This window comes from Dicentrarchus labrax, unplaced genomic scaffold, assembly GCF_905237075.1.
Source record: "Dicentrarchus labrax unplaced genomic scaffold, dlabrax2021, whole genome shotgun sequence".
Taxonomy (NCBI): domain Eukaryota; kingdom Metazoa; phylum Chordata; class Actinopteri; family Moronidae; genus Dicentrarchus; species Dicentrarchus labrax.
Genome location: NW_026136714.1, coordinates 15,290,252 through 15,304,082, shown reverse-complemented (window position 1 = coordinate 15,304,082; position 13,831 = coordinate 15,290,252). Strand labels below are relative to the sequence as shown.

General features: G+C 44.2%; 1 protein-coding gene across 2 annotated transcripts in view; it reads left to right on the top strand.

Annotated features, from left to right (window-relative positions):
* arl15a (ADP-ribosylation factor-like 15a) overlaps window positions 1–13,831 on the top strand; it is a 101,653-nt gene that overhangs the window by 27,502 nt on the left and 60,320 nt on the right. For both annotated transcript variants that reach the window (XM_051421915.1, XM_051421914.1), the window contains exon 2: window positions 12,447–12,591. In XM_051421915.1, coding sequence (XP_051277875.1) covers window positions 12,447–12,591 — 145 coding nt within the window. The remainder of the gene's footprint in view (window positions 1–12,446; window positions 12,592–13,831) is intronic.

Sequence of the window (13,831 nt, the reverse complement as noted above, 5' to 3'; positions counted from 1 at the left end):
CCGACAGTGTGTAAACCAGAGGTGTGTGGTTAGGGTGGGCTGTGTGCCTGTGGTTCTGTTGTAGAAAGCACTCTTAAACACTGACACACCACTTACTACATGGCTGTGATCCTTTTATATAGCCTTGTAAATACCGGTAGGCTCATTCACTGTTGCTATTTTTGTTAAAAAAGTTGTAAAATCTGATGGATTATTGAGCTTATTGAGCCTTTGTACGTGGGGTACACACTCTACCCGGTGAACTACCAGGGTGCCCCTAATATTAAATCATTTTAAAGTAGACGAAGGAGAGGTACAGTTTATAACTTTGATTACCATTAACCACAAATATTCAATAATATAGTAAAATCTGTCACTGCAATGTCTCTGACCTCACACACTTGTTCTCAAAGCATACTTTAGCAGACTTTCTGAGGTGGTCAGGGATGCTTTTAATTACATAATATGGCGTGAATGTCCCTAACTACATTGATGAATTACCCAGTCAAATCTTATAGTATAGCTCAACAGACTTCCCAAACACAGATTCAAATGAATTGTGCCAGATGACGTTTAAAGTCATACAAGCTATATGCAAAAGTATGTTGTTGTTGTTTTTTTTTATTATTCTTCATATAACCCATAGATACAAGAAAATCTCCACACAAGTGGTCACTCTGATGCAGTTGAGATGCATTATAGTTATACAGATGTGGACACTGAAAAGGTATTCCTGACCTGGGAGGACATACTGTAGCAGTTGCACACATGTTGAGTTTCAGCTACTGTAACTGTAACTGTAATTCTATGAAGCACCTGTGAAATATTATGGAAAGGATATGCACAATAAAAAAAGAGTTTCACAATTACTTCGGGGTAGAAAAACTTCTTGTAACAGATGGCTTTTGTCTCCTTATTGCAACCCACAATATGCTGCAGTCTTCTAAATATCAAAGCACGGTGATTGTCACTTCTCCAGAGTCCAGCTGTCTTTGATGTGTTATGACTAATTTCTTCTTATGCTTCTGAAACCGCTTGGTGCTCCCTAATGTCTAACAATACTCAAGGGTCATGATCCTTCTCTTCCTGAAAATGTCCTTCTGTTCTCTTCTTGACGTCAATATTTGTAGTTCACTCCTATTAATGGGTTTTCCATTTAGTTGGTCTTAAAAGCCTCCAGAGGCCTATCTACCATCCCCTTTCAGGGTTTGTAGAACAGAGGGATTCTCTCCCTATGTAGTTTATCTGAGATCGCCAAAAGAAGCTTTTCTCTTCTCCTCTTAATCTGCACACTTTGACGTGTTCAACGAGGTCATCGGGGATGTTGTGAACGATCATTGTTGCCTGGCCTTGTTTGTATGATGTGATGTGAGGAATAGTTCACTCTGCTAAAGAATCAAAGATTTTCCATATCCTGTGAGAATCTATTTGCATTGAAAAGGCTTTTCCAGCTTGGCCCCCCCTCCCACTCATCAACCTAATTCTCGGCTACCACACAATGTATAAAAACAGATTTATTGTTCGGTTGGTCCCCATCAGGTTTTTTTCTTGTCTCAAAGGGGCCTAGAAATAGTTGATGAGGAGGGGTCTTTCACATTTAATGACAATGTCCTTAAGCCTGAAACTTTCCCACACTTGTGTCAGGGAGAATGGGGGCCCTAAGATTTGTTTTTATCAAAAATGTAGTTAGTCGTCGATAGATAGATGCTGTATGAAAATGTGCCATAACTGATGTAAGTGGGACAAGTGCCCTCCCCATCCACCCACCCTTTTTATGTCTATGAGATGGGGCGCCCCCCACCCCCCTTGGTTCTTGCACACTGGTTTCAGGGCCTTCAAAAGGGGGCCCCTCATGCTTTGATCCTCTACATGGGTGCGGAAAAACATCTTTTTGCCCTACACTGTGCCCAGGAAACCAAAGTTTTTGCCGCCGCCGTATGCTAATGTAGCCAAGCTAATCACCCTTCCCAGTTACAAGATTTATATACCATAATGGCACCCAGTGGTACCCCCTCAATTCTGTGGCCCCCTTATCTACCCTCCGGATGTCCCATGGAGCAAAGGTGTCTTCTGTCTCTGAATGCAGCTGCCTTGCCACCACCTCAGCCTCTTGCTTTCTTTTGCAGAAAGAGGGTAACATGAAAACAGTCCTGTGGGTGGGCCCCTTAATGCTGTCCCTCTCATTCTCTATCTAATGTACTTTTCCAGTAAATGTCACAAAACACACAGGAGCTCCAAGGTAGGCTCCAGACAGATAAATGTGTCGGGGTGGGGGGTGGGGGGAGGAGAAGCGGTGGCCCCTCAGTCCCCTCAGCATGTCTTGTGGACCTGCTGCTTGGATTATATTTCTCCTCTCAATATCGTACCCATAAAACCCATTTCATCTTCTTCCCATCATATGAGTGAGATCCCTCAGTGTGACTGATTCCACACTTTGAAAACACATTCTCGTTTAGGCTTCCTTCTTTTGCTCACTACTCTTTAATGCTGTTAAACTTGCTGTTATTATGGTTTCAAGGGACACAGCTTATGAACTTTGTTGACGAGGGGACATTTGTACACTTGAAAGAAACAAAAGTAGTGAGCTATTGGAAAACACAGTTCAGTCCTAGTATGTCCTGTGACCCATTCCTGGCCCCTCTGAATGGGACAAATGTGGAGCCCGTGCAGTGCTGGCTGAACCCGCCAGAGCTCTTGGATCTGTCCCAGGTTCTCCTCAGGTGAACTCTAGTCCCGCTTGTTGAAGGGGGGGGCATGTTCTTTCCAATAAAAGGGCAGTAATTCAAAAGGAAATCTATTTTTGTTCAACTAAATATGAGGGATGTGTGTGTTTTTGAAACTTGGAGATTATGAATGTGAAAATTGGAGGTAAACACTAGCTCAGGTATGAGACTAAAAAAAGCATCTCCCCTTCTCTTCCAACATGATGTCTTTTTGTGGCCTCTTTAACATTAGTCCCTGAGGTAATCAGTATGAATCAGTACATGTACACTTTGATCTGACATATGGCAGCTTTTGTACAAAATGGGCAGGCATCATGCCCTACAATAAAGTAAAACTCATTAAACTAAGACATATTAAAAATCTTCAATTGTGTCCATGGAAGCCTTCTTTCAGTTGTTACACCTAAGATGTTTTAGTATGTACTGTTTTAACTCTCAGGGATCCAGATCAGCACTTTGTGTTTGTGGCTGTGGTGTGAGTAACATTCTCAGGTACTGGGGTCAGAATTGGGAGATAAAGGTAGAGTGAGTCCTGTAAGCCTAAAACCAGTACATTTTCTCTGGAAATTGTCTTCTGTAGGGCACCTTTTGTATCTCTTCTTAATCTTACACAGAGAATGTTGTTACCGTGCGAGCCTACAGATATGATACAGGTAGACCAAACTCGCTTACATGTGCACTGTGCACAGCATAGATTTCAATAAATTCCTGAGCTGGTCTGCTAAGTTGCCTTTGGGATGGTAAAACCAAAATATTTAAGGAGGCCATTAAGTGCTTTTTACTATCTGGAATCCTCCAACTTTGGTCTAATTACTTCAGATACTTCTCACTGCTACATGCTCCTGTACACTCATAATGTAACTGCTGTCTTTAATTATTGACGTAAACTTTAATAAAGGTGTTTCGTGTACAGGAATGTTGAACGTAGCACATAAAGCTGTTATAGGTAACAGGTTGTTGTAAGATTTTCCTGGAGTGATACAGAAATATACTGTCATTGCATTGCCAAAATAAATTCAAATCGATGTTCCGGCATATTAAGTTCAAAGCCTTTGCTCTGTCATTAGGAATGGTGCACTTTGTATACTGTCTGCGTGTGTGTGTGTGTGTGTGTGTGTGTGTGTGTGTGTGTGTGTGTGTGTGTGTGTGTGTGTGTGTGTGTGTGTGTGTGTGTGTGTGTGTGTGTGTGTGTGTGTGTGTGTGTGTGTGTGTGTGTGTGTGCATGCGCATGTGAACCATAGCAGCGGGCACTTACTGCCACATCCAGATGGTGCTAGAAACAAACAGGGCTACGCTGTAGGACCCCTCAATAGGACCGTCTAGACTGGTCCCTGACCAGACAGATACAGCCTCCCATCAAATTAGCGTTTGTCAGATTTATGGTAATGGTCCGCAACAGTCTTCCTGTCAGTGACATCAAGATTTACAGCACTGACACCCATCCCCACCCCCCTGCCACACAAATACACACATATACAGCATCCTCATCCTGAGCACTCCCTTTATCCCACTCGCTCATACAAGTGCACCCCCCCACCCCACTCCATCCTTAATTTCTTAGCCTCTGCTCATTGCTACTGACCAACTCTTACCTGCCAGCAGGCCTTGTCTGCACTACTGGGAGGAGAAGTTGTCGAGGTGGTTGTGTGTGTGTGTACATCAAGGAAGTTAGTAAGATGGCCATGAAGTCCCCCAGTCTTCTTCTCTAAAAGCATCACAACCCCAATGAAAAAAAAGACCCTCTAGGGGTGGCAAAACCACCCAAGCCCCCTCTGCCTCCTTAACAATGGGTTGTGTCAGGGTTTCCTGTTAATCCTCTGTGATGAAGCTTGAGTGTTTTTGGGGTGAAGGGTTGGGGAGGAGGGTGAGGTGGTGCATAGAAGCTTGGGGGTGTGTGTGTGTTTGGGTGGGTGGGTTGTTTGGTGGGGGTGTAGGGGCTTGTTAGGTTGGTGTAGTTTTTTTTTTGGGGGGGGCACAGAGATACTGAGTGGTGGAGAGTTTAGAGGGCGAGAAGCGGAGGAGAAGAAGGGATACATTATTGGTGGTGGACTAGTGCGAGTGGAGGACGGAGAGAGAACCCCATGTATGTGGATTAGCGTCGCCTCCTCTTTCATGTCGGCGTTTTTTGGGTGGTAACCCGATCCCTGTGCCCTAGCACTAGTGAGCCCAGTGGGAAAGACTTCCTGACAGATATCCCGTCCATTCTCAGCCCAAATGTTTTTCCAAGGCTGGTCCTCTGCCTTTGATGTGGCCTCCTCCTCAACCACGCAGGGTCACCAGCTACCATGTCAGGCCAGATAGTAGAAGGCTAGCACTGGAGCTGCTTACTGAGAAAGGGAGAAAGGGAGAGAGGGAAGGGGGGGGTCGCTCTAGGCTGTTGTTGAAAAATCTTGCCCCATAGTCTAGACCTGTCTTAGTTGTCTCTTTAAAAAGTAGACTTTACGCCCCAGATGGTCGGTTGGTCACATCACCTCATTCAGTCAGATGAAACTCCACCTTGCACCTCTGTTCCTAACATGCACCCTCATTTTCCACTATTATTCCAAATATGACGATATTCCGTATTTGATAAGGGTCATATAAACAGCATATTCCCTTTGGATATTCCTAATTAGGCCTTACTCCCAGTGGATCCTTTTCCAATCAAGACATGTGGGAAATGCCGATATTATTCAGGTTTTAGAAGCATTCTTTGAACATGTATACAGAGCATTCAGAATGCGTGTCTCATTTGAGGTTTTTACCCCAGTTTGTAACACATGGCCTCTCTGTTATTATATCTGTGTGTTGTAAACAAACCAACTATTAGAGATGCATGCACAAAAGAAAAGCTCATGTTTCTGGTCAGAAGGAGAAACACACCGACTATTAAACATTATCAAAGAGTTGGGTATCAACTGGGTGCAGAACATTTTTAAGATGGTGGTTGAACAAATGACAAAGGGAGGCTATGTGTGCGTGGTCGAACAAGTCTGCAACCAGTGGAAAACTTTGAAGAAAAATTCCTCTTTTGATGCAAAGAGGCAAAATGACCCAAGCAGCTCCAGCTGTTCCACTTTTACCTCGGGAGCAACATGACTGCAGTTTGAGAAAGAGGGAAAGGGAAGCAAGAGGAGAAAGGAGGGAGATTCCTCTGTAGGAAGTACACTATGTCACTGCATGTAAACAGGAAAATTAGTGGAATATTCATTTTCACTTGCGATATAAACAGCTTGGTAGGAATATTGCCTCTTTTGGAATAGGGGAAAAAACTTAATATTTTGTGCATGTAAACATAGTCACTGTGCAACTGAGTCTTATGGAAATGTTCTGGTGTTTTGGGCAGGTTAGATTTGGCTTATAGTGTTTTGTCCATTTTGTCTTTACGATTTTTGGTTACTAGAAGATGCTAATTCAGTTACAGTAACTGAGTTATCGCAATACATTGCTTCTCCCTTTGCAGTGCCATAGATGCAGTGTGTTCCAGTAGAAAGCTGGGGGGCGCTCTAACTTCACTGTATGGCTGTGTGTGTGTGTGTGTGTGTGTGTGTGTGTGTCTGTGTGTGTGTGTGTGTGTGTGTGTGTGTGTGTGTGTGTGTGTGTGTGTGTGTCTGTGTGTGTGTGTCTGTGTATGTGAGCTTGTCTCCTTGTCCAGACACCTTAGCGTCAGGGCAATAGTGTTCTAGCTCTAAAACAAGGACCAGACAGACAGAAGTGGGATGAATGAATTGGGTAGCAGGGGTGATGAGAGAGAGAGAGAGAGAGAGAGAGAGAGAGAGAGAGAGAGAGAGAGAGAGAGAGAGAGAGAATGTTGCTTCAGAATAAGGGGATGATGTGCCTGCAAAACAGTGACAAGCAAATCAGCTTTAAAACGGGGCCTCCCCGTACACACACAGACACGCAGGCATAATGGGTTGTGAGTTGTTTTGTCGACTTAAGTAAGACACGGTCTACTTCACCAGACGGGATGTTGAGCTGGTGCAGACAGGGTCATCTTATTATTACTGTATGTCTGTCATTTCAGTCCAGTAGGTCTCTGTGATATTGTGTTTTAAGATGTTGAAGTCAACAGTAGACATATTCAACATTCACTGCATCAAAAACACTCCTCACAACTGGATGTGCATTGTCGAGGCATGGAATGGGAGTGACGCGTATCCCCCAAACGTTCCTGTGTACTCTTTCTGTGTGTGTGTGTGTGTGTGTGTGTGTGTGTGTGTGTGTAGGTGTCTGTGTTTGTACAGGGATCTATTTCTGATGCGGGGGTAATGAATGGCACCTGTTTAGTGTCCTTAGTTGGCCATCATTTTTGAAGTGCAGTAAATCTTGTATTTCATCACCCGTGGCTACAGTTGAAAGCGTGTCACACTGCTCACTGCCAATTCCGCATTTTGTTTGTTTTATCTCGCAATTAAGGTTTTAAGAAACCAGTCAATCATGCATGTAGTGACAAGCATCATGCCTCCGGTACCATCTCCCCTCAGGGAGTACATTTGGGCTGCCACAAGAGGCGAGTGGGGGTGGGGGTGGTGGTTAGAAAGGCTGGTGGAGGAGGTGTTATCAAAACATCAGGAGGACTTGAGCAATCAAACGTCTTGGTCTGAATGTGTGATATGTTATGAAGCAGAATAAAGACTCGTTTGGTAAGGTGTGGCGGGGTCCCAGGCCTGAAGCTGTCCGTGGTTGGCGCGGTAACAACTAAGCATTGGGAGAATCCAATGAGCAGCCTAGTGTGTCTAGTATGTCTCTCTCACCCCTTAACGAGAATGGCATGCAGTGCGCCCCACACACCCCCTTCCCTCACTGTACTGAACCACACTGTGTCCCACCGTGCACCCCCCATCCAGCTTCAAAGCGGCAAATAACAACAACAACTGAAGGGGGGGAGAAGATGAATGAGGATGAATGAATGTGCCCCTTCCAACCCCCTTTGCCCGCACACCCCTCCACCTCCCCGGCTCCCCTCTACCCTTCCTTCCATCCCTGACAGACTGCCTTCCTACATGCCCTTCTCCGCTCCCGCCCTCCGCTTACCCCTGGTTTTGCAGGCCTGTGTTATGACTGTGGCCGGTGTGTATTACACACATATCTGTTAGCGCCGCTCCTCCGTCGGGACGCCCATATAAAGGACTGTCATTTCCAAAGGTCAGGAGTGAGCCCTGCACACAAGTGTTGTCCCGACACTTGGTCTGGAAAAATAAAAACGGCCTGCTTGCCCATCCGTGTCCTGTGTCTGTCTGTCTACTGTGGGTATGACTCTCAGAGGCAAGTGTCTCGGATGTCCTTTCCCCTTTCTCCTCCTCCTCTCTTCTTTCCTTTGCTAGCTCCACTGTTGTTTGGAAATCAGGATACCCAGCTTGTGTAAATTGGCAGCCAAGGAGGAAGTCATGGTTTGCTTTTTGGTGTTCCTAGTTATTGGAACTTCTTGGAGGTAAATGTGATACTGTAGTTTTCAACAGGCATTATTACCCTCATTAGCACCATCGCTGGGTCGAGTGCGAACAGTTCAAGCATATCAGTTGATGTGTAACCAACCTTTCAAGAGGAAGTGTGCCACGCCACTGGCGTGTTGAGCAAGGACACCACCCACTGTGTTAGTTTTCACTGTAAGTGGACACGGTTTGTGTGTCTGAGCCTTATGCTACACAAGTATACTTAATAAGTAGGATGGCTGTTGGTAGCCAGCACATCTGCATTTTGGTGACAGATTTTCTTTACCCATAGTTACCAGATTACCCCCCCTTTTTTTTTTTGTTTTTGTTTTTGTTTTTGCTAAAGTAAAACATGTGGGCAAGTTGTATGCCCAGTTCAGGTGAGGAGGCACTTACCAATTTATGTGTCTGCCTTCCTGTTTTCCAAGTTTTCCATTGGCTGTAATGATGCTGATTAGAGGCCAATCACTGATGATCACTGATAAACCATGTTTGCAATATTTCAATAAAATGTTTCCTTCAGAATACCTTTACAGGTCAACATTTTTCTTTTTGACATACCACACACACACACACACACACACACACACACACACACACACACACACACACACACACACACACACACACACACACGGATAATGGTAGCCAAACATCTGGATACAGACACAATGCTATGTAATGATGCTAATGATCCCCAACAATCTGCTAATCTTTTCTGTGCAAGACATTGGATTAATTATTGGGTGGCCCTGACTATTCCAGCAACCGCGTTAGTTGATGCTGCACACCCGCTGGTTTTAGCACTGTGCATAAACAGTACTTCTTCTATTACTATTAGCATTTGTGTATGTTCCTAAGCAGCTTGTTTGGTGTACCTCAATTTGGAACATGCTGTAATGCCACTGCCCATTTTCCTGTCCTGTGGTGTCTCGACTGTAGCCAGAGAGTACGAGAGTGAAACACGAACTAGTCTGCTGTGGTGGTAGTGGCTTCCCTCTAACCCACATTTATTACCTCTAAAAATACAAAGTCGTTTTCTAAAAAGAGCCCGGCTCCTGTTCTGTCCAACTACATCAGGTGAATTTGCAACACGATGGATTATGACTCATTGGCAAAACGGTTTTCCTTGAGATTTTTCAGCTCCTTTTCCATATATGTACTCTCCAAATATGTTTTTACAATATGTGTATCAACAAACGGTCACTTCAGGTCAGCAGGCTTCATGGTGGTGTCTGCATCCTATTGCGTGTGGTATGACTTGGGACATTGTTTAAAGGAAAACATTAGAAGTAATTATTTTCCTTTCATACCACTGTTGTCCTTTTTTCACTCTGAATATGGGCTTCCCCATCCTTTTATACGAGGCTAAATGCTATTAAGTTCAGCATGTGTAGAGTTATGGAGCTGCCCTGACCTATTCTTACACAACCACTGATAGACCAGCAGTAGTGTCTTCAGCTTCTGTTCTTGTGTGCTCGAGCTCTGGTCTGCTGCCAGGAGGCCCAGTTATGTCACCCATTAAATGTCTTGACATCTTTTTCAAATTGGAGGCTAGGGGGCTGTTTTTTTTCCTTCTTTCTGTCAGGCATCTTTTAAGGAGACTGAAAAGAAATGAAAAAATGCAGCCTGGCTATGTCTTAAGTGATATTTATATTCAGCAGTGTTTCTCATTTACATAAAGCCTAGCTAATCAGCTTTCACAACAACAATGAGGTAATGTCTCGGCAGGTCTTTCAGGGAAGCACAATTAAAACATGTCCAATCCTATAAGAGGCAGCCAATCAATAAAGTCTAGGAATGGCAGACTTTTTATGGGCAGTGTTTTGGCAAGGAGTTCCAAGGTTTTATTTGTCTTTCTTAAAGACTGTCCTCTTTTTAAGGCTTCAGTGTCCTCATAGTAGTTTAATAGTAGCCAATAGTAACAAAGAAGTAAAGTTGATAAGTCTCCATATGTTCTTCTTTGTCATAGTAAATGTGAGAATATTTTTATAACTCAGTCACTTCCACCTTGTGTGAATGTACTGTAAATCACTCCAATAAAATTTAGGGATCTTCTGACTATGTATTCAATTTCCAGTTTTAATCTCAGCTGTTCGTCAGGATACCTTGGAGATTTTCGTGGGTAGTCATCATCCTCGACCGTCTCATTTGAGCTCTCAGTCTCCGTGACACAGCACACTGACTCTCAGATCATTGAGTGTGTGGTTGACAGGGTAGGGGCCTGTCTCGAGGTAAGCAAAGGCCTTTAGACATATTTATTTTTCTCCTGTGAGCCTTTTGAGCAACCTCTCCTCGTCAATCTTGTGCTGTCAAAGAGGGCCAGAGGTGGGAGCTTGCATCTCTCTCTCTCACAGGGGCCACTGTGTAGGGACCCCAGGGTCAGGCCCTGGATGCTCATTTGGTAACTGTTGTGAAATCTTCACTGTACGTGGAGGGAAAGGTGGTGGGAGTTGTCCTGCATGTCTGCTCCCACATAGCCAATGAAGCAGCAACCTTCTCTGTTCCCTTCTCTATCGTGTACAATCGGTCCAGTAATCCTTTCATAAGGGGGTGAATAAATAACAATCATCCAACTCATAACAACTTCATAGCTACTCCAGTTCTTCCGTCCAGCTCTTACCCCATGCCTCCCCTGAAAGATCAACTGTCAGTTTGGGGGATTAACGGTTGAAGGGCAGATTTCACCTTCCACACGTTGCTTCGGGGAGCGTAGGTTGAAGGTAGAGGTGGCAAGGGGAGAAGAATGACCTCACCAAACCAAGTTTTTACATGTGTTCCTGCGCGTGTGTTTCTTATCTTACCGTTTTTCTGGAAGAGGAGAATGTTTCCTGTTTGAGCAGACTGGCGGGTTCACCAAGGAGTCGGGGGGGTCGGGTTGCTCAGCCGACGTCTGGTTCTGTTGAAGCAGATTCCCCACATCTCCATCAAACAGCAGCTCTGTTTTGGCACGGCTCTGAAAACTGACCCTGGTGGTCACTGATGTCTGGGGGTATGTGGAAGAATTGAGGCTGCAACACTCTTTTCTGCTTCTTTTCTTCCACCACTATATGAATTACGCAGTGTTTGTATCTTGCAGCAATTGCTACTATTCTAAGGAATATTCTCGTTAATTTATTTCATTAATCTCAAGATAAAAAATTGAGGTGCAGTTAAAATATATATATTTTTTTATAGGAATTCTTGTTGTCTTGTACTAAAACCTAAATCCTGAACATTTGCCAAAGATACTTGAATGTTTGTTTATCCTCTCATTTGTTTATATCTGCTCTTCCCCACCAAGGTACACATTTGTAATGATATACCCAAGCACACCTGGAGAATGTGCGCACAGATGTGGAGTCGTTCATGTACACTTGTGCGTGTGTTTTCCTTCCTGTCAGAGTCTTTGATTGAACAGGGTAGCAGTGTGTTGAACAGGGTCGTCCCCTGACAAGAGCAGTAAGCAATCTTGTGTTGATGTTCTTCCACCTGAAATGTGATATAGTAGATGGGAGACAGAGAGCTTGTGTGTGTGTGTGTGTGTGTGTGTGTGTGTGTGTGTGTGTGTGTGTGTGTGTGTGTGTGTGTGTGTGTGTGTGTGTGTGTGTGTGTGTGTGTGTGTGTGTGTGTGTGTGTGTGTGTGTGTGTGTGTGTGTGTGTGTGTGTGTGTGTGTGTGTCCTGCCTTGTCCAGACTGGTTCCTGTCTTGCTAATAAAAGAGATCTCTTTTTAGTTTTGGATACTGATCTCTCCACACAAGTTTAAAGATCTCATTCACGGTTCACACTGCATTTGCCCCTTAATGTCTCACAGCAGGCCCTCAGTCCCAGGCCGTGATTCATGGAGTGACAGGTCTGCCTCTGGCCGCCATAAGGGCCCTGACAGACAGGGTCCACACACATAGACACTGCAGACAAAAACATGTTGCATCAGTGCTTGGATGCATTCATCTAACACTCCTAGTCCCCTTTCACATCACTTGTAGAATTTTACTCTGTTTGACATGATTACATTAAGTCATAAAAGCCAAAGATCTTGTGGTTTTATTCTTTGTCATTGCTCATTCCTTTTTTTAATGCTTCCTGGTGGATCATGGTTAAACATTTTTGCTCCTGTGTTTCATAGACCAGACCCTTTTTAGGGTTTCCTGCTTCATCATATGAAGACAGCTGTAATGCCCACGAGAGTCCTCTTGCAGAGTCAGGGACACAAGGGTTTATTTCAAGAATATCCACTCTAAGGGCAGAACATGTTGTGATTCCAAATGCAGAATGTTAATCACTACCCTGTCCAGCCCACGTGCTTTTGCTCTGTTTTGCAACACATTCATTGATTTGCTTGTTTTGTTTCAGTGTTTCCGGGCACTGTGCTGTAAAGGACCCCCGCCGCCAAGACCAGAGTATGATGTGGTGTGCATTGGTCTGACGGGTGCTGGAAAGACCAGCCTGCTCTCACGCCTCTGTAATGAGGGCAGCGACGGCATCGTACCCACAACAGGTATGTGAATATTACATATGCACCTTTTTTAGTGAGAATGCGTGTGCTTAAATAGAAACCTCCACAGATACATCTCTCTTAGACCATCTCTCCTCCCTCGCACGTGCACTTTCATGTTTCAAGAACATCACAGATAGATAACACTATCCAGGTATTGCAGCTCTCCAATAGGGTGAAGCCTGTCTTCAGTGCGTCTTCCAAAGTCCCAGCGCTCATGCAAGAAACACTCTGCTGTATCTCACCAGCCAATACTCAGTTTCAAGAGGCTTTAGGGTTAGTACATCATTCTCTTGGTCGTCAACGCTCTGCTTTCTATATACGCAATGCAATCCCTCAAGGACACTGACATTCCTCTTTCCTCCCCTGGCTTTGTCAGGAGTCCGCTTTGACTTGTTCCAGTCCCATTTTAGATTTAGTCATTGTGCACTTTCACCAGTAGAAGCTAAATATAAAGTAATTCCCAAATGTGCGGCCTGTGACTGTTAGTGTGTATATCTCTGTGGCAGGGGGGTGGTTCAAGGGAGTGAACGCCTGACTGTGTCTGCCACTGAGTGGGCCTTAATAGATAAAATATGTCGATTACCTACCTTAGCGGAAAATTATTATGATTCAGCTGTCAGCGCTGTCTGCGTCTCTGCCAACATCTACAGAGGGAAGATCGTGGGGAACAATTAGAACAATTACTGGGGAAGTCTCCCGTGTGTCTCCCCCCCCTCCCACTTCTTACTTCATGATTTTTTACACTGTTGCAGTGTACTTAAAAACCACATTTAGCAGTTAATTCAGATATTTAGAAAATCATAATCGGTTGTCTCTCCCATCTCGCCTCCTGTTTGTGAATGTTTCCAGGAAAGGAATTCCCACCAAGACAATTTAGGATAATTTGAGCAACATTAAATCTTACTCTTTCCCACTATATGCAACCGCAGAAACAAACCGCATAATACTTGGTGGCACTTCAGACATTAGTTCTATCCTCTACTAACTACAATATAGAACAAAACACTTCTCTGTTTAGCTTCTCTTGTTTTTCTGTTTTGCTAACCCGGACCACACAAAGTGTTATTTTCTTTCGTTTTTACAATACAAATATGTTGTCAGGCCTCTTTGTGTTCACCAGCTGGTGGTTTGGAAAAGGTACACCAAATATCCCGAGGAAACTAACTGATCTCAGCCATTTTCTCACTATTGAAAGGCAATCCAGCCAACATTCCTAAAAGGTGACTCTCATCACTCCTAC